General features: G+C 43.3%; 1 protein-coding gene across 19 annotated transcripts; it reads left to right on the forward strand.

Annotated features, from left to right (window-relative positions):
- Window positions 1–1,225: 1,225 nt before the first annotated feature.
- LOC110525864 (beta-adducin) lies at window positions 1,226–26,733 on the forward strand. 19 transcript variants are annotated; one of them, XM_036980027.1, is made up of 17 exons: window positions 1,226–1,665; window positions 13,889–14,100; window positions 14,879–15,026; window positions 15,276–15,427; window positions 18,001–18,081; window positions 18,416–18,565; window positions 18,814–18,957; window positions 19,232–19,330; window positions 19,734–19,910; window positions 20,318–20,563; window positions 22,009–22,116; window positions 22,234–22,320; window positions 22,636–22,704; window positions 22,948–23,074; window positions 23,886–24,018; window positions 24,472–24,509; window positions 25,563–25,851. In XM_036980027.1, exons 2-16 carry the CDS (start codon window positions 13,936–13,938, stop codon window positions 24,488–24,490), a joined length of 1,905 nt encoding a protein of 634 aa, XP_036835922.1. In that variant the 5' UTR covers window positions 1,226–1,665; window positions 13,889–13,935; the 3' UTR covers window positions 24,491–24,509; window positions 25,563–25,851. The 19 variants fall into 19 exon arrangements, with proteins under 19 accessions (XP_036835922.1, XP_036835923.1, XP_036835921.1 ...); XM_036980028.1 differs by having other exon boundaries at window positions 24,472–24,505; window positions 25,563–25,699; XM_036980030.1 differs by having other exon boundaries at window positions 1,227–1,665; window positions 23,932–24,018.
- Window positions 26,734–27,897: the final 1,164 nt, after the last annotated feature.

A 27,897-nucleotide genomic window follows, 5' to 3' on the forward strand; every position in this document is an offset into this window, starting at 1 on the left:
CTGAAAATATCCCAGTTCTTCAATGGCCTGCATACTCACCAGACATGTCACCCATTGAGCATGCTTGGGATGCTTTGGATCGACGTGTACGACAGCGTGTTCCACTTCCTGTCAATATCCAGTAACTTCGCACAGCCATTGAAGAGGAGTGGAACAACATTCCACAGGCCACATTCAACAGTCTGAACAACTCTATGCGAAGAAGATGTGTCACGCTGCATGAGGCAAATGGTGGTCACACCAGAAACTGGCTGGTTTTCTGATCCACACCCTACCTTTTTTTAAGGTATCTGTGACCAACAGTCATGTGAAATCCATAGATTAGGGCCAAGTGAATTGATTTAAATTGACTGATTTCCTTATTTGAACCGTTTGATCAATTTCCCACAAACAAAAGGGGCGTCTCAACATAGAGTTGAGAGTTAGAATAGTAGAATACCCAAGGTGCAATTTCAAAATGTGTTTATGCTTTAGCAGTTCTTCTCTAATGTCAGTCAGTGATAGTCACTCAATTGGCCTTGTCAGCAAAATAAAAAACATGTAGATTGGTATATTAGTCTAGCAGCCAGCTATCTAAACTTGTGGTAATCATGGTTGAATAACCGCCCGGCCATTGATTTTGTTAGTCAGTCTGACTTCGATATCATATTAAAAACTGAAAACATTCTTTCCACCCTATGGCAAAATGTGTAGAATTGCACGAAATGACCTGTAAAATTGCTACATCTTCTCTCCACCCCATGACAAAATGTGTAGAATTGCAACAAACTTGTTTAAAACAGCAACATTTTCTCAACACCCCATGACAAAATGTGTAGAATTGCAACAAACTTGTTTAAAACAGCAACATTTTCTCAACACCCCATGGCAAAATGTATAGGATTGCATGAAATAATAATAATAATTAATTAAATTATCACCTAACAAAGTAAACAATACACATGCACTTCTAAATGTAATTTGACTGACTAATATAGTCATATTTGATTATTGACCGCCACCCCTACATACATATAGCTTCTGCCTCTAAATGCCAGGCCTATAGCTTCTGCCTCTAAATGCCAGGCCTATAGCTTCTGCCTCTAAATGCCAGGCCTATAGCTTCTGCCTCTAAATGCCATGCCTATGAAGGGTAGGCCCTAATGGTCTGTTTGTTTTTCCTTTGAGTCCTTATTTTCAACCTCGAGCACAAGGTGGCGCCAGTTTCATGTAATTCGTGTTCACAGCTTCAATGTTATTACAATATTACAATTCCAGGCTGCCATAGGACAAAAATAAAACTAACACCATTGGGGTGTGCACCATATTTACATTGAATTCCAAGGTGAAGTTTTCTCACAAAAAGTTATATCAAATCAAATAAATTGCTGTAGAATTTTGTGGAGTGCAGGCGGTGTCGGATCATGCAGAAGACATTTACGGAGGTCAGGGTGTTGGAGTGTGGGCAGGCTTAGCGATGGGCAGGTCCAGGCGCGCTCAACGATGAAAAACAACGGGGATATATACCAACGGCCACGGTAGAGGCAGACATAGCGGAATCACCAAGCACTGTAAACATTAGCGTTGCATTTTAATTCCTGCAGATAGTGTTACTTGGGTTTTAATTCCTACGACAGAGGGTGTGACGCGCACCCACAAAGGACAAGGCGCGGAAAATGCACTGAGGTAAGCGCTCAACATAACTTAAGATACCTGAATGTTTTTTTTCTTTGATGTAAATTCGTTTTGAGTAATTTAACCTATCAACATATTCGTGATAATCCATTTGCCGATACACACTTTTCATTTGGTGACATTGCTCCGCAATTAAATGTAAGCCTATACTATAATGTGTGATGCATGCCTGCCATAACACTGATGGGAGAATGACCAGTGATGTAGAAAATAAAACCATCTCCAACCTGAAATTAATAACATTTCTAATTCCCTATAATATATTTTCAAAAGCCTAGCTGATCCACCTTTTTCTCCCAGCTGTGCTGCCTACTATGGCCTACATTTTTATTGGTCTGCTAATCATCACCAGCAATCTGTTCTGCCGCAGCAGACATGGATGCCTATGATTTATGGACATTCTTCGTCAGAATAGTATAGCCTATCTATTCTTTTCGATGTTAGAAATTCGTTTCTTTTGGCTTTAAACGTATTACATGGTGGTTCTGTTATATTCGAGTTGACATAGCCCATGCATGGCAGATGCTCTTATTTTCCAACGTCAAACCGCATAAAGGGAATTGGATTATGTCACGAGGAGGGAGCGCCCTTTATTTGTAATTTTAGGGGATTGGTCATTTCGCTTTTTATTATGCAAATTGGGGCCTGTGTAGCCAGACTATAATGGATTCTTGAGGACAAAAAGTAGCGTCTCCGCTCACCTCTTGGTAACACCACAACATAGCTCGGCATATTGCGGGTGGCCATCATTTTAGATCCTCCTGCCAGGCAGGGCTGAAACATCAGTCGCGCAGTGGGAGCTGATGTTGCAGCGCTGCTCGCCTGGTTGCTAGGCAGCCGTGCAGGGGCCATGGGGTATCATATGAGGGATGCTGCTATGGAGGAACTGAACAAAATGGGGCGGCTAGGCCTATTTTTTAAGGAGTCACTTAAATCCACTTTCACCTCCCCAAAGCATTGCTCTCGTCAGATGATAATTTGTTTTGAACAGACCTAGTGGTTAGAGCGTTGGGCCGGTAACCGAAAGGTTCCTGGATCAAATCCCCACGCTGACAAGATAAACATCTGTCATTCTGCCCCTGAGCAAGGCAGTTAACCCACTGTTCCCCGGGCGCCGAAGACTTGAATGTCGATTACGGCAGCCCCGGTACCTCTCTGATTCAAAGGGGTTGGGTTAAATGCGGAAGACACGTTTCAGTTGAAGGCATTCAGTTGTACAACTGACTAGGTATCCCCCTTTCCCTTTCCTAGGCTTTAGTAATCATAATCAAATGGCTTCTTTCATGTACAGTGCATTCAGAAAGTATTCAGATCCCTTCACTTTTCCCACATTTTGTTACGTTACAGCCTTATTCTAAAATGGATTACATAAATATTTTACCACATCAATCGACACACAATACCCCATAAGGCCAGAGCAAAAACTGTTTTTTAGAAATCTTTGCAAATGTATTAAAAATAAAAAACAGAAATACCTTAAGTATTCAGACCCTTTGCTATTAAACTCAAAATTGAGCTCAGGTGCATTCTGTTTCCATTGATCTTCCTTGTTATTTTTCTACAACTTGATTGGTGTCCACCTGTGGTAAATTAATTAATTGGACATGATTTGGAAAGGCACACACCTGTCTATATCATGTCACACAGTTGACAGTGCATGTCCGAGCAAAAACCAAGTAATGAGGTCCAAGGAATTGTCCGTGGAGCTCCGAGACAGGATTGAGACAGGATTGACAGCACTTTGAGGTACCAGCGGATGTAAGGAGGGCTAAATAAATACATTTGATTTGATTTGATATTTCTCCCTCACAGTGGAGGGGTAGACTTTTATCTGTGGAGTAATGGGTGGGTGTATGTAGATAAGACAAGCACCCAGTATTTGTTCATGGCACAAGCCCTTTATACTCTGAGAGAAATCTGGTCTCTGGTGAACCAGCCACATCATGGAGACTGTTGAGGATTAGTTTCTAGGAACTCTGATAGTCTCAATGTATAACATGCCGGTGTATCTATCCTTAGTGGGACGCCACAGGTTCCATTACTAAATGGAGTCTATTTCACGGCATTATCATTCATTAGTAGGTGAAACCGAAGTCCGTGTGCTTCTAACAATATAGCTCCACTGCCCCTAGTGGACTAGTGGTCCTCTGCTCACAAACACACGTGACCGCCTTCCTTGACAAACTACGAACCGATTGAACGACAGAAACATGTCTAATTCGACAGCTCCATTAGCGACATTTCAAGCTAGCTGTGGAGTGAGCTCATGGCATGCTCTTAACTCCATGGCATTAGCCTACGTAGTTTAATGCAGCTATTCACAATGGAATCGCTTCAATTGTAGCCTAAGTGTACAGATAAACTACACACAAGCTTATGTGGAATATCTTTTATGTTCCAGATACGAATACTTATCATAAACATTATCGGTATGAAGTAAGTCAGAAAATCAATAATGTATGGAGACCTAATGGCTGAAGAGGAAGGGAGACAAGATGCAGGAGAGAGGAGACAGTGGAGACATTGCTGTCTGGAGAGATGCACTGTCCCCATTTACCGAATCCAGGAAAGTGCTTAAAAGGTAGACAGACCCTTCCTGGCCCTGTCCTTGGTTCAACTCCAGCTGTCTTTGTATCTTTTTAGACTACGTTTTATCTAGGCTCCATGTTCTGTTTAAAACATGTAATGAAAATGCATTCTCAAGTTCCCAGTTGTTCTGCTGAACTTTAAAGCTGCCTGTTTGTCTATTTTTCATAGATTTTCTATTGTTGAGTGTGCATTTTGATATTTCTTTCCGGTTAACATCCTTCATCCTCCTCAATGTGTTGTTCCAACCTAGGTAGTGCATGACAGCCATTGGCTCAGAAGAATGCCCACTCGTCACTGATTGTGTATAGTTCACAAGTTTGAGCATAATTGTCGATAACTATAAATGAAAACCATAATTACATCCTTTCAGAAGCCTTGCTCTAATCTCAGGGCATGTTTCGCGTGTTTAGATGCTGCTAGTTTGACAGATTTTCTGCAACGATTTTCCAGCATCCTGGCCAGTTTAGAAATCTACCCAGCTGATATAGCAGAACATGTAAATAAAAATAAAAGAGAGCCACACACTCTAGGAGCTCAGATGCTAAATTTAATTACCAACGTTTTGACAGCCAAGCTGTCTTCATCAGGGTATAATCACAAACACTGCGGGGTGACTCGTTTATGTAGTGTCAAAAGACACAGGTGTCTGTAATCATGGCCAAGAGTGGCCTAATATCATTGGTTCATTATCAAATATTAAAATGGCATACAAAGAACAGCATACAAACAATCGTTCATCATTTCATAATTAATAAACATTATTTCAAAAACCCACTGACAATCAGGTTTTTCTATTACAAACGGTTTTGTTATATTTCAGTCTTCAGTGATATAGAAAGTGTAATATTGGGACGCAAACTCAAAATCATATACATTTAAACTCTTATCTTTTTTTAAAGCCCATAACCATGTGTGTGTGGTCTGTATATTTGTTTAATCCTACTAAGAAACATTCTGTATGACCCTGATTTAGCCCACTGCAGTAAAAAGTTAAATAATCTGACTAAATAATGAGGACCGGAGCACAGAAGAGACGACTAATATTATACAAGGGTTCATTTAAAACGTTAACATCCCTACCAATTATGCTCAAGAGGAACTTTGATTAAAGCAATCCAACGCAATTTGGCCTGTTCATTTATGAAAGATGATCTCATAATTATGCATATAATTATGCTTGAATATTCAGGAAGATATCAACGCTGAGTTTTCTGTTATTTTTAGAACTTGAGATGAAAAGGGTGTCTAGATCTAAAATGCCAATGACAAAGACACTGTATCTTCACCCAGATATATTTGTTTAAGTTAGCTAGGTAGTGACAACTGGCTGAGATGAAAGTGGGTTAGCATGGATAAACAAGACAGAATCAATGCTGACTTTTTCCAAAGTAGTTCCATAATTAGTTTGTATCCACTAACTGCACTTTCTCTCATTAACCTAATGAAAGCCTGGCCAGAGAAATCAATCTGGGACTACTCTCCTATTCACCCCCTCTTTCCTCTAACTGGTTCTCCAGCTCAGGAGATGCAGGAGTCAGGAGAAAGGCCTGGCTGCCATATCAATCCAGTGAAAGAGGCCGGTGCATTTACACAGATCAATAAATATTTGCACACATGCACATTAAATGTGGTTTCCACATGCCCAGCGCCTAATTTGGACTGGCAGAGGCTCATCATATAACCAGCAGTCAGAGCTCCCCTGTCAGAGCTCCCCTCTCCTTCTCTTTCCTCCGGATTTTCCTGGAGCTCAGGTGACGAGGCTGGGGAGCAGCAGGAGGAGGAAGTAGTGGTGGAGGAGCAGTATATTTGTCCAGAGGACCCGGTTGGCTCTGGTCAAGTGTGGTACACTATATAGGGAATAGGGTGCCATTTGGGATGCAGACACACTCACAACCACACCACAGCACAGCACAGCATGAACTGGAACCTGCCAGGGCAGAGGCAACAGAAATGAGTATGTTTATATCAATCAATCAAATTTATTTATAAAGCCCTACTTACATCAGCTGATGTCACAAAGTGCTGTCCAGAAACCCAGCCAAAAACCCCAAACAGCAAGCAATGCAGGTGTAGAAGCACGGTGGCTAGAAAAAACTCCCTAGAAAGGCCGGAACCTAGGAAGAAATCTAGAGAGGAACCAGGCTGCGAGGGTTAGCCAGTCCTCTTTTGGCTGTGCCAGGTGGAGATTATAACAGAACATGGCCAAGATGTTCAAATGTTCATAAATGACCAGCAGGGTCCAATAATAATAATCACAGTGGTTGTAGAGGGTGCAACAGGTAGGTCTTGAAAACAGTAGGTCTGGGACAGGTAGCACATTCGGTGAACAGGTAAGGGTTCCATAGTCGCAGGCAGAACAGTTGAAACTGGAGCAGCAGCACGACCAGGTGGACTGGGGACAGCAAGGAGTCATTAGGCCATGTGGTCCTGAGGCATGGTCCTTGTGTTCAGGTCCTCCGAGAGAGAGAGAGAGAGAGAGAGAGAGAGAGAGAGAGAATGAATGAATGAAAGTGAGAGAATGAAAGTGAGAGAATGAAAATGTGAGAATGAAAATGCGAGAGAGAGAGAATGAAAGTGAGAGAGAGAGAATGAAAGTGAGAGACAGAGAGAGAAAAGAGAGAGAAATAGAGAGAGCATACTAAAAAGAGAGAGAAAGAGAGAATGAAAGTGAGAGAGAGAGAGAGAGAATGAAAGTGAGAGAATGAAAGTGTGAGAATGGAAGTGAGAGAAAGAGAGAGAGAGGGAGGGAGAGGGATAATGAAAGTGAGAGAATGAACGTGTGAGAATGGAAGTGAGAGAGAGAGAAAGAGAGAGAGGGAGAGGGATAATGAAAGTGAGAGAGAGAAAAGAGAGAGAAATAGAGAGAGCATACTAAAATTCACACAGGACACCGGATAACACAGGATAAATACTCCAGATATAACAGACTGACCCTAGCCCCCCGACACATAAACTATTGCAGCATGAATACTGGCGGCTGAGACAGGAGGGGTCGGGAGACACTGTGGCTCCGTCCGACAATACCCACGGGCAAGGCCAAACAGGCAGGATATAACCCCACCCACTTTGCCAAAGCACAGCCCCCACACCACTAGAGGGATATCTTCAACCACCAACTTACCATCCTGAGACAAGGCCGAGTATAGCCCACGAAGATCTCCCCCAAGGCACAAACACAAGGGGGATGCCAACCCGGACAGGAAGATCATGTTGGTGACTCAACCCACTCAAGTGACATACCCCTCCTAGGGACGGCATGGAAGATCACCAGTAAGCCAGTGACACAGCCCCTGTAATATGGTTTGAGGCAGAGAATCCCAGTGGAGAGAGGGGAACCGGCCAGGCAGAGACAGCAATGGCGGTTCGTTGCTCCAGTGCCTTTCCGTTCACCTTCACACTTCTGGGCCATACTACACTCAATCATAGGACCCACTGAAGAGATGAGTCTTCAATAAAGACTTAAAGTTTGAGACCGAGTCTGTGTCTCTCACATGGATAGGCAGACCATTCCATAAAAATGGAGCTCTATAGGAGAAAGCCCTGCCTCCAGCTGTTTGCTTAGAAATTCCAGGGACAGTAAGGAGGCCTGCGTCTTGTGACCATAGCGTATGTGTAGGTATGTACGGCAGGACCAAATTGGAAAGATAGGTAGGAGCAAGCCCGTGTAATGCTTTGTAGGTTAGCAGTAAAACCTGGAAATCAACCCTTGCCTTAACAGGAAGCCAGTGTAGAGAGGCTAGCACTGGAGTAATATGATCACATTTTTGGGTTCTAGTCAAGATTCTAGCAGCCGTGTTTAGCACTAACTTAAGTTTATTTTGTGCTTTATCCAAGGTAGCTGGAAAGTAGAGCATTGCAGTAGTCTAACCTAGAAGTGACAAAAGCATTTTTGGGCAGAAAGTTTCTGATTTTTGCAATGGTATGTAGATGGAAAAAAGCTATCCTTGAAACAGTATTGATATGTTCGTCAAAAGAGAGATCAGGGTCCAGAGTAACGCAGAGGTCCTTCACAGTTTTATTTGAGACGACTGTAAAACCATCAAGATTAATTGTCAGCGTCAACAGAAGATCTCTTTGTTTCTTGGGACCTAGAACTAGCATCTCTGTTTTGTCCAAGTTTAAAAGTAGAACATTTGTCGCCATCCACTTCCTTATGTCTGGAACACAGGCTTCCAGGGAGGGCAATTTTGGGGCTTCACCATGTTTCATCGAAATGTACAGCTGTGTGTCATCCGCATAGCAGTGAAAGTTAACATTATGTTTCCGAATGACATCACCTAGAGGTAAAATATATAGTGAAAACAATAGTGGTTCTAAAACGGAGCCTTGAGGAACACCGAAATTTACAGTTGATTTGTCAGAGAACAAATCATCTACAGACAAACTCATATCTTTCCGACAGATAAGATCTAAACCAGGCCAGAACTTGTCCGTGTAGACCAATTTGGGGTTCCAATCTTTCCAAATTAATGTGGTGATCGATGGTATCAAAAGCAGCACTAAGGTCTAGGAGCACGAGGACAGATGCAGAGCCTCGGTCTGATGCCACTAAAAGGTAATTTACCACTTTCACAAGTGCAGTCTCAGTGCTATGATGGGGTCTAAAACCAGACTGAAGCATTTCGTATACATTGTTTGTCTTCAGGAAGGCAGCTTTTTCAAAACATTTTGAGAGGAATGGGAGATTTGATATAAGCCGATAGTTTTTTATATTTTCTCGGTCCAGGTTTGGCTTTTTCAAGAGAGGCTTTATTACTGCCACTTTTAGTGAGTTTGGTACACATCCGGTGGATAGAGAGCCATTTAATATGTTCAACATAGGAGGGCCAAGCAAAGGAAGCAGCCCTTTCAGTAGTTTAGTTGGAATATGCAGCTTGAAGGTTTAGAGGCCATGATTATTTTCATCAATGTGTCAAGAGATATAGTATTAAAAACACTTGAGTGTCTCCCTTGATCCTAGGTCCTGGCAGTGTTGTGCAGACTCAAGACAACAGAGCTTTGGAGGAATACGCAGATTTAAAGAGGAGTCTGTAATTTGCTTTCTAATGATCATGATCTTTTCGTCAAATAAGTTCATGAATTTATCACTGCTGAAGTGAAAGAGGGAATGGATGGAAAGCTTAGGCAAATAAATAAGTAAACTTGTATTAAAACTGATGAAAAATCAACCTGAATGTGGTGTTACAGTACACATAATTAAGATTTTTCTGTGATGGTACACAGAAAGCATTGTGCACTAAGGTTAATTAAAGTTTGTACCACCACAGAAGAGATTCCTTCAAATGACAGGTTGTGGGCAGCAGTTCATCCATACTATTAGGCCTGGTGGTGGGAGTGACTTGGTATTTGGGAATAGATTTAATGCATTAGGGAGGAGGAATTAAGAGTGCATTTAGATCAGTGGCGGTCGGTGCAGTTTAAGATGAGGGAGGGTGATTATTTTTTTATGAGCATGGCCTTATTTCTATTACAGCAAATTGGATGGCTATTCCATTCACCCAGTTCAATGTAACATTGATAGGTTTAGCCTACTACATGATGCTTCAATTTTCTCTATACCCATCATGAGGTTGCTACAACCTAGCCTATGAATGAAAGTTTACAACATAGGTGCACACGTCAAGAGAACAATTTGAGGTGAAAGACAGTGACACAAGGACAGACAGTGACACATTCAATACTGCCTTTCACACTCTTGCCTGCATCTAGCTGATCTAGGGTGTAATCATTAGTCCTAAAGTTGCAAACAAGACTTTCTCGTGCAGGTATGTTTATTCCCGTTTCGCTCCATTTGCTTCCATTTCAGAAACGTTTTTCAACAGAATACAACCTTGATCACACGTAAACACAGTTCACTCTCATAGCAGCCACATTGTATTCCTTCTTGCATCTACATGCTCTCTTCCTCTCACCTTTTCCCCTTGCTTGTGGATTTCAATGCACAACACATCAGATGTCTGTGACCAGGCAAAAAAATACTTAATATCCCGAACCATATCATAACCGCTAAAAACAGCCTACATTTGTCACCATATTAGCTAAAGTAATGTCATAGTCAACAAAGCCAATAGAACAAACACGTTAGTAAACCCGCTTGTTAGGGATTTCCTCCTCTTCTTCCGAAAAGGATCGGAGGACCAATATGCGGCGTGGTAAGTGACCATGGTTCTTTTAATACGAAATAGTACACATGAACAACTGAATACACCAAAAAACCAATACCCGTGGAAAACCTAAACAGCCTTCTCTGGTGCAAACAGAGACAGGAACAATCACCCACAAAACACTCAAAGAATATGGCTGCCTAAATATGGTTCCCAATCAGAGACAACGATAAACACCTGCCTCTGATTGAGAACCACTCCAGACAGCCATAGACTATTCTAGACAACCCCACTAATCACTATCCCATAACCTACAACAAACCCCTAGACAAAACACACCACATAAAATAACCCATGTCACACCCTGGTCTGATCAAAATAATAAAGAAAACACAAAATACTAAGACCAGGGCGTGACACCGCTACAATCATCCAGTACAGTGTACAGTCAGTAAGCAGTTTAGCAGTTACACTGGCGAGCCCCCGGTGGCAATAAATTAGTAAAACCAAAAGCTTACCTTGACTTGGAAGAGTTCAAGTGTTGGATAGCCATAGCTTGCTAGCTAACATAGAATCCCTCGCTGTTTGAGCTGGGTGTGAGTAGGCTAAACTAGCTAGCTGCATTAATTACCGAAGTAAGTAAAGTGGAAGAAATACAAGGAAATCTACGTATCTTTCTCTCTCTCTCTCTCTCTCGCTCGCTCTCTCTCTCTCTTGCTTCTACACTTTTGAATACAATTATTTGTTTAAAACTGTTCAACTATTGTCTTTCTCTCTCTTTGAGTCAACTACTCACCACATTTTATGCTCTGCAGTGCTAGCTAGCTGTAGCTTATGCTTTCAGTAGTAGATTAATGACAACATGCCAGTTCATGCTGCAGATGCTTTGATAGGTTGGAGGATGTCCTCCAGAAGTTGTCATAGTTACTGTGTAAGTCTTTTGAAGGGGGTGAGAACCATGAGTCTTCTAGGTCAATGTACCCAGAGGAAGACGGATATGGATTCCATAGACGGAAGCTAGCTGTCCTCCAGCTACACCATGGTGCTTCCCTACAGAGTATTGTTGAGGCTACTGTAGACCTTCATTGTGAAACAGTGTGTTTTAATTAGTTATCTGGTGACGTGAATGTATTTAGTATAGTTTTAGCTAAAAAAGGAAAACTTTTTAAATGTTTCACTATTTTATTTTTATGAAATTCACTGAGGAGGATGGTGATTCCGTTCCTCCTCTGAGGAGCCGCCACTGATTTAGATAGTAGTAGAATGTTTACAGATTATGGGTCAAAACAGTTTGGGAGCTTGGGAAAATTTACCAACACAAAGTGCATATCCTGAAATTCACCATTGACTATTTAAAGGGATAGTTCAACCAAAATATACATTTTCACAATTCAAAGAAATGCACATAGATTTGTATGTTTGGTTAAATATGCATTTAGCATCTGAGTTCATCACCATGTTTGCCTATTCTTGAGATGTTTACAATACCAGGCATGTTATTTTCACGTGATTTTCACGTTAAATATATTTTTTCCTCATCAATCATAATTCCTCACAATAACAAAGCAAAAACAGGTTCTTAGAAAGTTTTGATAATTTATTTGAAAAAAACTACTGAAATATCACATTTACATAAGTATTCAGACCCTTTACTCAGTATTTTGTTGAAGCATCTTTGGTGCAGCATTGAGTCTTCTTGGGTATGACGCTACAAGCTTGGCACACCTGTATTCTTCTCTGCAGTTCTTCTCAAGCCCTGTCAGGTTGGATGGGGTGCGTCACTGCACAACTATTTTCACGTCTCTCCAGAGATATTCGATTGGGTTGAGTCCGGGCTATGGCTGGGCCACTCAAGGACGTTCAGAGACTTGTCCCGAAGCCACTCCTGCGTTGTCTTGGCTGTGTGCTTAGGGTCATTGTTCTGTTGGAAGATGAACCTTTGCCCCAGTCTGAGGTCCTGAGCGCTCTGGCACAGATTTTCATCAAGGATCTCTCTGTACTTTGCTCTGTTAATCTTTCCCTTGATCCTGACTAGTCTCGCAATCCCTGCTGCTGAAAAACATCCCCACAGCATAGTGCTGCCACCACCATGCTTCACTGTAGGGATGGTGCCAGGTTTCCTCCACACATGACGCTTGGCATTCAGGCCAAAGAGTTCAATCTTGGTTTCATTAGACCAGAGAATCTTGTTTATCATGGTCTGAGAGTCTTTAGGGGACATTTGGCAAACTCCAAGTGGGCTGTCAGGTGCCTTTTTACTGAGGAGTGGCTTCTGCCTGGCCACTCTACCATAAAGGCCTGATTGGTGGAGTGCAGCAGGGATGGTTATCCTTCTGGAAGGTTCTCCCATTTCCACAGAGGAACTCTAGAGCTATGTCAGTGACCATCGGTTCTAGGTCTACTCCCTGACCAAGGCCCTTCTCCCCGATTGCTCAATTTAGTCGGGCAGCCAGCTCCTTGAAGAGTCTTGGTGGTTCCAAACTTCTTCCATTAAGAATAATGGAAGCCATTGTGTTCTTGGGGATCTTCAATGCTGCAGAATTTTTTTTGGTACCCTTCCCCACATCTGTGCCTCGACACAATCCTGTCTCGGAGCTCTACGGACAATTCCTTCGACAACATGGCTTGATGTTTGCTCTGATGTGCACTCTCAGCTGTGAGACCTTATATAGACAGGTGTGTGCCTTTCCAAATCATGTCCAATCAATTTAATTTACCACAGGTGTAGTCCAAGTTGTAGAATCATCTCAAGGATAATAAATGGAAACAGGATGAACCTGAGATCAGTTTCGAGTCTCATAGCAAATGGTCTGAATACTTATGTAAATAAGGTATTTCTGTGTTTTATTTGTAAGACATTTCTAAATAACTCATAAATTATTTCATTTAAGCACTTTTAGAAAAAGGCTGTAATGTAACAAAATGTGGAAAAAGTTAAGTGGTCTGAATGCTTTCTGAAGGCACTGTGCATGTGGCTAATCAGAGTAGTTTCAGATAGCACAGGAGAGAGGGCGTGTTTGTGGTCTTATCTGCTGTTAGCAGAAATGTGTATGTTCACTGGGGGAGGGTTGGTTGGCTCTTTTTGAAAACCTTTACGGTAAGTCTTTACTGGTTCTCCCATTACTGGCCCTCTATGATTGAGTTGACTTCCTGCTGGCAGGCGTTGTAATGTTGCTGTCTGAGCTCTTACTGCTAATGCTGCATTTCTCCACTTCCTATTGGTTCCGCTAGCCAACATCCCACACAGGATTTACTCTGTGGAATATCTCATCCCTGGTTTTGGGGTGGGAGATAAACTCCTGTGTCTATGTTGAAAGTTGAGGCTTGGTACCTACAGTAGATTACAATAAAAACAACAAAAAATACAGTCCATTCATGCACTGTATTTATTGTTGCATAAATTAAGAGTGTGTGCGTCACTAGCATGACTTAAAATTCTGCATGACTTAAAATTCTATTTTCTAAATGTATATCTATCTATTTGAAACATAAATTAATGTATCTTCTTTTCCTCTTCCCAGCTCTCCCCACCCCACGTCCTGTGACACCCCCTTGTAAGCAGTAAAAGATGAGCACCACGCCCACCCCTAAGGGCACGCCTGTGCAGCAGAGCTCCAGCGATGGGGGCCCTAGTGATGGGGTCCTCGAGGCTCTTGTGTCTCCACAGCACTCTACACCTGGCTCCTCCGGGCCCCAACACAAGAAACGCGTCTCCAGCCTCCTACAGAGCCCGGTGAGTAGAACACTGTGTGTGTGTGTGTGTGTGTGTTTATGTGTGTGCGTCCAGTCTGTTTGGGTCTGTGTGAGCGCACACACGTGTCTGTTTGTGCATATGCACATAACTTTTCAAGGAGCGTTTTTAAAAAGTCCCACTTCAGTTTTGCATTATGGACATCCCTTACTCACTCTACCCTGACCTCCCCCTCATCCCATCGTTCCACCCTTTCATGTACACCCTGTGTCCAATCTCTCTGCCCTCCACTCTCCCTTCCCCCTCATTAGATCTCCAAAGATATGATTATCTCCACAGCTCAGATTTAATCTGCTCTGAATCACCACTTGACAGCTGCATACGGGAGCCTTTGCCATAGTGTGTGTGTGTGTGTTTCTGTGTGTGTGTGTGTGTGTGTGTGTGTGTGTGTGTGTGTGTGTGTGTGTGTGTGTGTGTGCATGTGCCGTGCCTGTGTGCACGTGTGTGTGTGGGAGGGACACAAAAAGGAGGCCTGGAGTTGTGAAGATAGGCAGTAGCAGCGGACAGTGCTAATAAATGGCGAGAGAGAAATGCATTAGATGATGCGGTTTAAAAGCCTTTTATTGTGAACATTTGATGTGTCTGTCTGCTCTAGGAACTATGCTGCTCTGCTCTATGCAGTATTTGTGAGTGTGTTTGGGTGAGTGTTTTAGCCCTCAGGCTAATTGTGTGTGCATTTCAGCAGCATGCAGACTAATAGATGTGTGTGTGTGTGTGTGTGTGTGTGTGTGTGTGTGTGTGTGTGTGTGTGTGTGTGCAGTCGTTCCGTGAGGAGCTGGATGTTCTGATCCAGGAACAGATGAAGAAGGGAGGCAGCAGCTCCAACCTCTGGGCTCTGAGGCAGCTAGCTGATTACATGGCCTCTCATGGCTCACCTGCCGCCCTGTCCGCCTCCCCCTCCAGTACAGGTACTGTACAGGTACACGCGCGCATACATGCGCACGCACATAGACACATTCACACACAAACATACTCATAGACATACTCCTGTTAAAATAGACGTCACCCAGACATTGAGCCAAATAGGGCAATTTTGCAATCGATTTCTAACATCAAGACACAGACAAATAACTCCCTGAATCGCCTCACCAACAGATTAAAAAAACACACACAAGATAATGTTCGGTGATCTGCTATTGACTTCTCTCTCTGTGTAGGCATGATGATGGTGACGCCCATCAACGACCTGCATGGCTTGGAGCCCAGCGGCATGGTGAAGGGAGAGAGGCTGATGCGTTGTAAACTGGCCAGTGTCCACCGCCTTCTGGACCTTTACGGCTGGGCCCAGCTCAGCCACACCTGCCTCACCGTGAGTAGACTTGCCTGGCTGACACTCTCTTTCTGTGTTTCTTTCTCTCTATCATTCTTTTGCTTTGTTCTTTTAGAGCCCTATTTTGACAATGCAAAAAGCACTACTGTTCTAAGGGATGGTTTTAGTACCATCATTACCATTACAATGTCCATGAGTATGGCTGTTGCGGTGACCGTATTACCGCCACACCGGCGGTCATAGGCTTCTCAAAGCTCTGATGCTGCTGACGGTCATTAGTAGCCTACCAAACTTGCTAACTGCCTGGTACTCAGCACTCTATTGTCCCTCTCATCACTCTGACATCAACGCAAATGTAATCGAAGATCTAATCAAACACTTCATGAGAGCTCATGTTGCGGAGCATTTCTATAGCCTATGTAATTGCGGGAGAAAACAGAGTGATGGCCGCTAATAAAAATAGGAGGATCCCATCAGCTTTCTATAGGCTAGGCCTACTATATGTATTTCTCAACTTTCCTAATATTAAGCACATTGCTTATCTTTACAACAGGAGTATAGCCTACCTGGCAGGCATGAAAATAAACCACGGGGAAAAGTGTCCTCCATTCTCTATTTAAGTGCATAGATGACATGTATTTTTTTCCGCTGCCTCTGTTTCGATACAGGTGCATCATAATGGTCCATTCTAAATCAAAACCAATTTCACACATATATTATTTTGTATATGTAAAGACAAGCTTAAATCAAGAATAGTCTGATGGGTGACAATATTAGCCCATCACTTGTAGTATATATTATCAGTTGTGAATGATGCCCAGCATGAGAAACAATGCCCTTTTTTTGCGACTTTTTCTAATCATAGTCACACACCTCATGTAGCCTATTCCATAGGCCTATATGTTTTAATAAGGTTTGTATCACAACTAAAGTGGCCAAATAACTTCTTAAAATTAAGGACATTAATCCACTTACAAGGTATGTAGAGCCTAACTGGCATATACATAAGCAGCGCGTGAGTTTCATGTTTGGGGAAAATCCTTTTCACCATAAAAATGCACCTTTTATAATAAAAGCATTATGTGCATAGTTGCATTTGCGGATACTTTTGATAATGGTGTTTTCCTGCTAATGGAACATTTGCGCTTATAGCCTACTACCATGAGCTCATTGCTGCCCTTATAATTTGAAGAAATAGCCTAATAGTTTATCAATATTTTAAGATAAATGTTCTGATCTGTTGCGTCAGCCACATTGCATAAAAATTGATCGCGTCCCACAACTGTCCCAGACTATGTTTGGAATATTTATTTATTTAATATTTAATATTTATTTATACTCATCTTGTTGGCTGACAAAAAGTAAATGTGGACAGTTCTTCCAATATCTTCAATAAGCACCTCGGAATTGGATAAGGACGTGTGCAGTTGCATCCCTGATGTGTCTGTCTTCACTTGTAGCCTGTGCGAAAGACCCGATCATGTGATGGAGCATGCAGTACTCAGGGAGAAGGGCACAATAGCAACTAGCCGCAAAAGGCATGGATTTTTTTTAGGGGGCATTATGGCCACACAAAGGGGATGCCGCCGTGAAATTCTAGGCATTATCAAGTGCTTGTCAAATTGTGAATGAGAGACTGATGCAGTGTGTACAGCCTGCACACAACACAAAGCAGAGCTCATGCCTTTTCAAGCAACTTTTTTCATATCATCATTAGATTCGTATCATGCTGCCTTACAATGTATTAAAAATAAAAAATATAGCCCAATGTTTGTAGAACAACTAACATTACATTTATAACTCTAAATTGAGCAGATAGGAGTACGTATTTCTTTGTTAACCGCTCAACACAGAATGCACACTCCCTCAAATCGTTTGGAGAAAATATCCTTTCTGTTTTATTCAGCTTTGTTCAATTGTATTCTTCATACTATAAAATAATATAAAATAATGCCACGGAATTCTAAGCAAATCTCGTCTGCTAAATGAACTAGTGTAGCCCACAGCCATATGGTATAGCCAGATCAGGACCTAACATAAGGACAACTCAGACTATGCTATTCTGTTCTTCTCAAATAGACTACATTTTCTTCATATCATACTTCTTTAGATCTGTCTAAAATAAATCATGGATTTATTGTGAAGGCTGTATGTGGTGTAGGCTATATTACATTGATTTATTAGACTTTCTAAAATGTAGTTGTTTCAAAGCTCTGCATCACCAGACCTATGCGTAGGAAGCCAGTAGATGCTAAATGTGTTTATGTTAATGAACTGTCAATTACCGTGAGACCGACCAGTTATTTGCTTGACAATCACCGGCTGACCGCCACAGCCCTATCAATGAGAATAAAATTGTATGCAGGTTTTGAAAGTTTGGAGCAGATACTTGACTATGCCGTTGTGTAACTCATTTTAAAAGGACAACATCTCAGTTTTTACCTTTACTTTCTCTCACTCTATCTTTGTTTTTTAAGTTGTTTTTTTATACCTTTGGCCTTATTCTCGCTCTGTTTGCATTCTATCCATCCCTTCCTTTTCTCTATCCCTGTTCGTAAAGTTTGGTATCTGACAGAGCTGTGTGTGTGTGTGTGTGTGTTGTCTCCTGTCAGCTGCGTGTCAGTAAGGAACAGGAGCACTTCCTGGTTCTGCCCAATGGCCTGGCCTATGGTGAGGTCACTGCCTCTAGCCTGGTGAGTTCACTACTAATTCTGCTCCACAGTCATAAAGCGAACCTCTCTACTTGCTGTGGGTTATTATGTAAATAGCCTGATCCACATTTGAGTTTAGCTGCTAACGTAAACGGTAATTTTATACTGGCCGATACACGTAAGCACTAACTATTCAGTCATCTCACTGATGCTTAGTTTAACTTGCCCCTGTTATCACATAACTCCTTCAACAAGGGCTTAATAACAGTTGAACATTGAAATAACCAATACGCATTGCAATAAGCATTGCACAAATATAAATTAATATGACACTGAGCTCTAATGCTAGTGTTGCTCTGCGTTGTTGTCCTCCCAGGCGAAGGTGAATATCCTTGGGGAGGTGGTGGAGAGGGGCAGCACCACCCTGGGGGTAGACCTGGATTCCTTCAGCCTCCACTCAGCCATCTATTCTACCCGGCCAGACGTACGCTGTCTGGTGCATCTCCACACCCCCGCCACTGCCGCTGTGAGTCACACATACACTGGGGCCCTGCCTAGGGGACAGGGCACACTCAGAACTATCATTAACATATATTCACAAAGTCTCAAATGTTTTTTTTCTAAAATAATAGAGTTTTAGGACTAGGTAGAACTAGAGATTATACCTTTTAGTATAAGATATAGACATTATTCACATTTAATGATGACCAGTGTTGAAAAAGCATGTCAAATCCTTCATTCCAGAATGTGACTTATAGTTGTCTGTGTGTGCAGGTGTCCGCCATGAAGTGTGGCCTGCTGCCACTGTCCCATGAGGCTCTGCTGGTGGGTGAGGTGGCGTCATACGACTACAATGGGCTGATGGAGAACGAGGAGGACCGGGTGGAGCTTCAGAAGAGTCTCGGGCCCACCTGCAAGGTGAAAACATTATGGCAGAGCAAGGGTTAACGGAACAGGCTTGTGATTGTCCTGATACTGCTAATTTGCTGCTTGAGAAAAAAATGGCACCATAAATAGTGAAAACATGAGTTACTTTTACTCAATATATTTGTTAAACAATAACAATTGCATTGACAGGGCTGAAGAAAGAGGAGGAAATGAGAGATAATGAACAAAAATAAGAGTGTACTCTGAGGCAAAAGAGGGTTTTACTACGTTTTTTTCTCTTGCTGAAGTCTATCTTTATTCCCAGGTGCTGTTGCTTCGAAACCATGGCATCGTGGCCCTGGGGGAGTCAGTGGAGGAGGCTTTCTACACCATCTACCACATACAGGCTGCCTGTCAGATTCAGGTACAGAGACACACGTACTGACATCGCTTCTGCTGCTCCCTCCTGCCAAAGGCTTGAGGCACAACTCTGACAACCACACTGAGAGAGAGAAGGAGGACTCCCAGACTCATAGCTCAGTGACTGTGTGTGCGTGAGAGAGAAAGACTGAGGGAGAGGGTGAGGGAGAGGGAGAGGGAGAGGGAGAGGGAGAGAACTGCCAGACTCATAGCTCAATGTCTGTGTATGTGTGTGTACGAGAGAGAGTAACAGCACACACATGCACAGCTTTGACAGTTTCACTCCTCAATGCTTGTCCTTGCCTTAGTACCCTTGTACTGTGACTGTTGCATGTGCCGTACTGTAACTGTATGCTTGCCAAACACAAAGCATAACACACTGCTGCAATCCTGTGTTGTGCTGACAGGTGTCAGCATTGTGCAGTGCTGGAGGAGAGCAGAACCTGATCATGCTGGACCGCTCCACCCACAAACCCAACGCTGCAGGCACCGTGGGCTGGGCTGGATCCACCTTCGGCCCCCTGACCAAGAGTCGACTCGGGGAGCACGAGTTTGAGGCTCTCATGAGGACTCTGGACAACCTGGTGAGATCAAAAGACAGAAGCACATTTACAATGCTAGAAGTTTTTTCAATTAAGGGGAATGATTCAATGTACTGTTTTACAATGCTACAAGCATTGTCAATTTTGTGGAATGGGGAAAGTCATTAGGGCAGATAAAATGCTGTTTATGACATGCACTGCACTGGATCTTATCAAACAGGTCACGTGTGTCCCCCTGCACGAATCCATTAACATCCATCACACACAACACTGGATAAACAGTACATAGAATGTGCAGAGACTAAGAGGGCTCCAGACACATGTCTTACCTACTTTAACCCTCCAGGATGTGGATCACATGGATCACTTTTACCCCTTGACATTGGACATTTACAATACATCAATCAGACAAAAACCTTCCTATAAACCTCCCTCCCCCCACCCTCCAGGGTTACCGTACCGGCTACGCCTACCGCTTCCCCGTGCTGCTGGAGCGCGCTCGGACACGGAGGGAGGTGGAGGTCCCTGCCACAGTCCACTCCTTCCAGTTTGAGGAGGAGGGAGTGCACCCGTTACCCCGCCAGCACCCCTACGCCCAGCGGCAGCAACTGGAGAAGACCCGCTGGCTCAACACCCCCAACTCCTACCTGAGGGTGAACCAAGACCAAGCCAGCCCCGGACACCAGCGCACCACAGTAAGTATCCGAGGGCCAGCCCCGGACAACAGCGCACCATAGTAAGTATCCGAGGGCCAGCCTCGGACACCAGCACACCACAGTAAGTATCCGAGGGCCAGCCCCGGACAACAGCGCACCATAGTAAGTATCCGAGGGCCAGCCCCGGACAACAGCGCACCATAGTAAGTATCCGAGGGCCAGCCTCGGACACCAGCACACCACAGTAAGTATCCGAGGGCCAGCCCCGGACAACAGCGCACCATAGTAAGTATCCGAGGGCCAGCCTCGGACACCAGCACACCACAGTAAGTATCCGAGGGCCAGCCCCAGACACCAGCGCACCACAGTAAGTATCCGAGGGCCAGCCCCGGACAACAGCGCACCATAGTAAGTATCCGAGGGCCAGCCTCGGACACCAGCACACCACAGTAAGTATCTGAGGGCCAGCCTCGGACACCAGCACACCACAGTAAGTATCTGAGGGCAAGCCTCGGACACCAGCACACCACAGTAAGTATCTGAGGGCAAGCCTCGGACACCAGCACACCACAGTAAGTATCTGAGGGCAAGCCTCGGACACCAGCACACCACAGTAAGTATCTGAGGGCCAGCCTCGGACACCAGCACACCACAGTAAGTATCTGAGGGCAATGTTCCCTCAACATTGTTGCTTTTATTTTAAATATCTATTATATTAGAATTTCCACTAATGCAATTGAATTGAACAGCCATTAAAGGCTATGTGTGTGTGTGGCTAATTAATGGATGCAGATGCAACCTTTATTTGTGTGCATGAAAAGGTGTTTAAAACAGGGTGTTTGCTATAGTACCTCAGGGAGAGAGATTGTTATAGAGTACTCCAGCAATGGAGTCCTTTCAGACAGAACAATACCAGCCAGGCAGAGACCTTCTTACATCAGGCAAGGGGAGGAGACTAGCTCTCACTCTCCCGGTCTCTCTCTCTCCTGTACTTCCCAACCTCTCTTTCCCCTGTCCTCTGCATTGCAGGGGAAAGCCCAGTACTGGTGTTGATTACTGCAGTGCTATCTGCCCTCTGGTGGTAGAAAAGAAAGTTACTGCAGGGGTGTTTCTCTGTCTGAGAACACGTGATAATAATAACACTGCACTCAGAATGACAACAACACTGTATAACACCCTGGTTATTGTTGTGTCTTGATTCCAGTTAAACATGCATTCAGAGAGAAATGACCATGGTGAAAATATTCTTTACTGGATTCCATAGAATATTAGGAGGATGACATTCGAGAAAGGCACATTGCCCAGCCCAATGCCTTTCTCTCTCTCTCGCTCACACACTGTCATATATAAGATCAACTTTGTCCCCAGAAAATGTCATTGAAAGCACAAACGTGTTGATGGGGCCAAAGCATTTGAAGCAATGTTTATGGGATGGGTCATGCAGCCGAACTCCTGACCCTCAACACTCATCTCTCTTTCGTCAGTGGCTGAAGACAGAGGAGATGCAACAAGGAGCCATCAAGATGGAGAACTCAAATCAGTTTGTTCCTCTTTTTACCAACCCTCAAGAGGTGCTGGAAACACGAAATAAGGTACGTCTGCCTTAACTGCTCCCAGTGAGCGATGATGTCACAGTATTGGATGTATTACAGGGATCATGGTTTGGTGTTGGGTTTTCAGCCTTTCGGGTTCTTGTTGTGTATCTCCAGATCCGGCAGCAGAACCGTCAGGACATGAAGACAGCAGGACCCCAGTCCCAAGTACTAGCCGGTGTCATAACGGACAGTAGTCCACTGGTAAGGCTCAAGTACTAGGTCTACAGTGATGTGCCTACTAGTGCTGGAGTATGTATGAATTCTTGCTTTTTACATTTTCATTTGATGTACGGTATTTCTGTCTTAGGTGTTAAACTGAGGCCCTATGGTCTTGTCGCAAGAGATGGGTTGTTTACCCTGTTGTCTTGGTTAAATACGATTCCTAACCCAGCTGCAGAAGCTACTTTGGCCACCTAACCATCCCCACTAATCCTCCTTTCTCCCCTGTTTCTCATTGTAAAGTCCATTCATTCATTCATTTAACCCCTCATCCTCCACCCTGCTAATCTTCCCCAGGTCCAGAAAAAACTGCATGTTGCTGTAAAAAAGAGTGTGCTCTCAGTCAACAAAAGCATCAAAGTAAAGGTAAACAAATGAATAAGATAGTCTGAGAGAGGGAAGGAATCATGAACCATGAAGACGATTAAACCCAGGAGCTCTTCTTAGAGCAAACGCAAAGAAGACTTGGAAGATATTGCAATGTTCAACTTTCCTGGGAACGAATCATTTGAGTGGGAAATTGAAATGAGATGGGAAGCCTCTTGGGTCGACAGTGATTATCAAAACCAAAACAATTGTAATATCCTTTCCTTCTCCTTTTCATCCTAGTCTCCAGACCCGGCAGAACTTGCGATACTTGAGGCGGAGACCCCCAACCCGTTTAACCAGCTGACAGACAATGAGCTGGAGGAGTACCGCAAGGAGGTGCAGAGGAAAGCAGGAGGTCAAACAGATGGTAAGTGCACTGCTCCCAAAAGCTATCCCTCACACTGAATCCAGAGCTTGGACTATTAGTTTCTATCTGCATTTTTGTCAAAATGTTGTTACTGACATAGCTATGTTCTGTTCAATGTTCGCTACTTACAGTGTGTATAGTTCTCTAAATATCCCAATTAATGTTGTTAAGTTCAAAAGAATAAAATATTTTTAAAAATTGCTGACACCATTCAAACCAATGAGGGTTCAGAACTTTAAAGCCAATTATCTCAGAATAATCTTTTTGCAGATAGAACCTTATAGTCCCAAGCTCTCGAAATGTTGCCTTACACTATCCCTCACTCTAAATGTGTCTTACTACTGGCTCGCTATTGCCTTATGACTCAAACGTATTATTCCGCTATGTTCGCTACATACTTCAGTCTGAGACTGCCGTCGTTGAAGTCGTTTCTGGTGACGTCAAAATGAGGGGTGTTGTAGAAAATCATCAGCGATTGGTTCATCTCTAACCAATCAGAGTATTTACCCATGTGTGTTATGGCTCTGGCTCTGGCCCAACCCATCGTTTTCAGAACGGTTAGAATGTGTTTGCCTTCTATAAATCTTTGGGGAGGTACTCAGATCCAGGCTCATTGCGGAGAAGAGACTAACGTCCGTGGGCGTGGTGTAGCATTGGACCAGGAGCAAGGAGTTTGGGTGGCCAGGCAAGGCTCGCTATACTCACAGCAATGAAACCTCAGACTGTACAGTTAATGTGCCTTTCTTTCACCAATTCCTAATTCACTTCTCACTCTGCCTCACAACTCTTGCACGCGGCTTACTAGAATTAGCTCTATGCGCTGTTCTCCTGTGTCTGTCTGTCGTTCTGTGCGTCAGTAGGGGAGGAGGTGGAGAACGAGAAGGAGTCTCTCCCAGCTACCCCCCCCACCAACAACCCTACCCCCTGCAATCCCCCACCCTCAGGTGAGACTCGGCCTGCAGTGCTGAACACACACAGCTGTCTCTGCTTGCCTTGCATACAGGGGAGAAGGACCGCTCAAATTCCTGCATGACAATATGTGGGACCCTGTACTGTTGTCTCCACAACCCCTGTTGCGCTCACCATCATTGAATATTTCCCTAAATATTTCAATCCTAACTTGAGATATGTAACATGGACGTTCGCATTAAACATGCATTGACATCAATGTATGGAGTTACGTGCATGGATCTCAATTAGGAGAATATTGTACAATAAGCTCAGTGGCTGAGTGATGTGTGTGTGTGTGTGTGTGTGTGGTGGTGTTTGTTGTTGTAAATGTGTCACATTTCAGCGCCGTCTTGTGACGCCCATTTGTCTTCACAACTACTGTATGTACCTCTCTCCTTCTGTCTCTGTGTTCGTCTTTGTCTATGCTCCTCTATACTGACTCATAGGGCACCCCTCTGGTACTGAGATCTTGTCTCAATAGTAAGTAAGTACTGAGAAACAAACTGTAAGACATGGTTGCACTCTCATTAACCAAGCATGTTTTGTTGGGCACAACTGCAATGACATGACATGTCTGCAGTGAAGGGTAGAGTGGGGTAAGTTGAGCCAAAAGGGTCAGTTGAGCCACCCTTTTTTCTCTGAAACCATACCCCCAAAAATAATTTGAACAAATATTTAGAAAGAGGTCATCATTTCATGGAGTCTGTGAAGGAAGAAACCACATGGAAAAAGTGGTAAGCAAGTCTAATTCATTTGTTGTGTCAGAAGTTCCATGATGCTTGCATCTAAACCAAAGTAGATCCTTTTAAGATTGTTATACATCAGTTGGGGTCTCTATAAGCTTCAATATGAGGTCTTAAACATGTCCGAGCATGAAAGTGCATCCTTGTAGATGTGTGGGCTAATATATTCAAAATGTTTCCCTTGGGTTTAGTTGAGCCAGTGGGCATGGGGTAAGTTAATAGCAAGTTGAGCAAATGTAAGTGTTTTCTTCCCAGGCGTAATGCAAGGCATTATCGCTGGGATATGAGGTAACAACAGGGCCTGGCCTATTTAAAAGTGTTTTTAAAAAGCACAAAGTGTTTATTAGGTGTTAAGCCTGTGTTAAAATATGCTGAAAATGACTTAAAGACAAAAAGGGATTGTGTTGAATTGGGGGAAATAAAGACAGAGTTTTAAAAAGGTAGCGGTAATATTTAAATTAGGGCAGAAGGTGGCTTAACGTACCCTGTCCTGCGGCTCAACTTACCCCATACCCGTATCACTTTTTGGGGGGGCAAGCTAGGTTTTTACATGAATTCTGCTTATTCCCAGGGATACACAACATCCTGAAATATATGTAGGAAGGATGTTTTTTTGCATGCTCTACAGACGGCTATATCGATGGTGGGGGTTGTATATTTTCTGTGTACTTCCCGCATACTATGGACTTACTCCACTCTCCCCTACTGTTCCATGCAGCTAACACAAAAACAATCTATTTACTCTGATAGTTTTTTTCCTTTGCTTTGTTTTACTCCAATAATAAATGAGCAAGATGAGACAAAGAAAGACTCCACAGCAGTTCAGAACGGGAAAGGAGAGGAGGAGAAGCAGACCACGGAGGAGCTGGAGAAAGGGATGAAGGCTTTGTCTACCAATGACACTTCTACACCCCCCTCCACCACCCCTGCTGCCCCACCCGCTAAACTGCCCAGCAACACCCCTGAGGGATCCCCCTCCAAGTCCCCCTCTAAGAAGAAAAAGAAGTTCAAGGCCCCCTCGTTCCTAAAGAAGAGCAAGAAGAAAGAGCAGAAAGAGAAAGCTGAAACTTGAGGGGACATGTAAAATGATTCTGACACGCACCCTCCACTTCTAGCCATATACACGGAGGCAAACACACTAACACGCACTCAAGTCTCCTGTATGTATAGCTCAGTCACACATCACGTCTAGAAGTAATTCTAATTCTGTTTTTTTTTTTTTGGGGGGGGGGGGGGGGGGGGGGGGGCAATATTGTTTCTGTTCAACTCTCAAATGATCTTGAAACAATCCACAATCATTCTAAATGAAATAGAATCAACAACACCACCTGAATTATGCACTCCCTATTTATTATAAGAAGTAACACACTTGACACGTGTGTATATAAACCAATGTTGCATTGAAGTATCCTCATAGGCACCCCCTGGCCTGGTCATGCTTATTCATTTTTAATAGTCAGACGAAGGTGACAGGTATGTACATACGAGCACAGGTGCAGTACATGTAGAATTATGCAGGTATAATAACGTGCTCTTTTTTTTTTTTTAGCAGAAGTCTTGTTCCAATTAAACTAACTATTCGAGTCATAGACAGCAGGGACAAATAAGAAAATAAATACACACAAAAAAGAAAGTCCCCAACATTAAGCTGACAGCTATAAATGCCACTAATACCAAGCAAGGATATGATCTAAGCATTGTGGAAGAAACGTGTCGCTTGATGTTGCAAACTGAAGCCCAACTAAAAGGTACTAAACATTCCACTCTTCCCCAAATTTTTCTTTGAAATATGTGTACAAAATACCTCTACAGCTGTAATTATTTTTATGATCAGTAGCTGTTATCAAAATGCTGATGTGTGATATTTGTTGTTTTTTAATGTATTATTTCGTATTAGAATGTAAAGTGAAAAGTTGCAAGGTTTAAAATGTACCAGTCATTAAAGATCAAAGTTGATTTCAATCCAGTTTGGTTTGATCTGTTGTTCGTTACACTAGCAACTGCACTTAATCATGTGAGATTCAGGTACTGTAAAGTTGCCATTCTGATATACCTTGCCTAACTTTTTAATAATTCATCTTGGTTAGATATGCCTTATCAAGACATGATCTCACGTGTGATAGGAATAACATGTGCTTCAATACGTTTTGTTTTCTTTTTTGCCTCCATGGCCATGGTTGTCAAATGTACCATATGAATAGAACGTCATTCACGGATGATAGATATTAAGGTGGCAGCTACAGAGAAGTACTTGGGTGTACGATATTTTACTGCAGGAGAGTTACAAGGTGTTTTTAAATGAGACTGTCCCGTCCTCCCAGGCTGCTGGCCTGGTGCAGGATCCGATTGGGCCAAAGTAGTGGAAAAGTGATGATGTTTTAATGGGTGTAGGGTTAGTTGGTAGGGCAATTTCTTCCACAGTGTAATGAATTCATACTACAGAATAGTAGGCTGATATGCAGCCAATACAGTAGGCGGCGGCATGCAACTAAAACATTTGTTTGCGGACCACCATAATACCAAAGAAGAAAAAGAAGAATATACATTGGAACGTTAAAGATGTTACGCTGCAAATATACGGCCAGGATATAGGTAGGATGTCTAAGTTGAAGTATTTAGGAATGGGGTTTGATGAGAGGCTTACGTGGAAGAGACATGTTGAGTATATTTAAATAGAGTGTAGGGAAGGCGCTGAACCTCATGAGGGCAGTGGCAGGATATGATTGGAGGTCGAATAGACAAACACTGTTGTATACTGTGTGTACCAGGCATTGATCAGGTCATCTTTGGATTATGGGTGCTTTGTATATGGATTGGCAGCTAAAACGGTACTACAGCGCCTGGATAGGATACAGTCAAGGGCCCTGAGATTGCGTGTGGGTGCCTTCAGGACGACACCTGTTGAGGCATTGCAGGTGGATAGTGGGGAACTCCCACTGAGGATAAGGCGGGACAAACTGGCATTAGCATACTGGGGAGGTTGAAAGGGAGTTCAGAAGGACATCCTGCGGTCACGGCAACTGGGGAATGCTGGGAGCGAGGAGTGGGTAAGCAGAGGACGTACGGGTGGACAATCAGGCAGAAGGTGGTAGAATATGGACAGGGTGAGAGAGAGATAGGGCCCGCAAT

Source organism: Oncorhynchus mykiss, chromosome 6 (genome assembly GCF_013265735.2).
Source record: "Oncorhynchus mykiss isolate Arlee chromosome 6, USDA_OmykA_1.1, whole genome shotgun sequence".
Classification (NCBI taxonomy): Eukaryota; Metazoa; Chordata; class Actinopteri; order Salmoniformes; family Salmonidae; genus Oncorhynchus; species Oncorhynchus mykiss.

Bases quoted from the DNA above. Each gene is read 5' to 3' on its own strand.
- LOC110525864 (XM_036980019.1), top strand. From the start codon at position 13,936: ATGAGCACCACGCCCACCCCTAAGGGCACGCCTGTGCAGCAGAGCTCC. The intron at 15,027-15,275 runs GTACTGTACAGG...CTCTCTGTGTAG, and splicing joins CGCCTCCCCCTCCAGTACAG to GCATGATGATGGTGACGCCC. The intron at 22,117-22,233 runs GTACGTCTGCCT...GTGTATCTCCAG, and splicing joins TGCTGGAAACACGAAATAAG to ATCCGGCAGCAGAACCGTCA.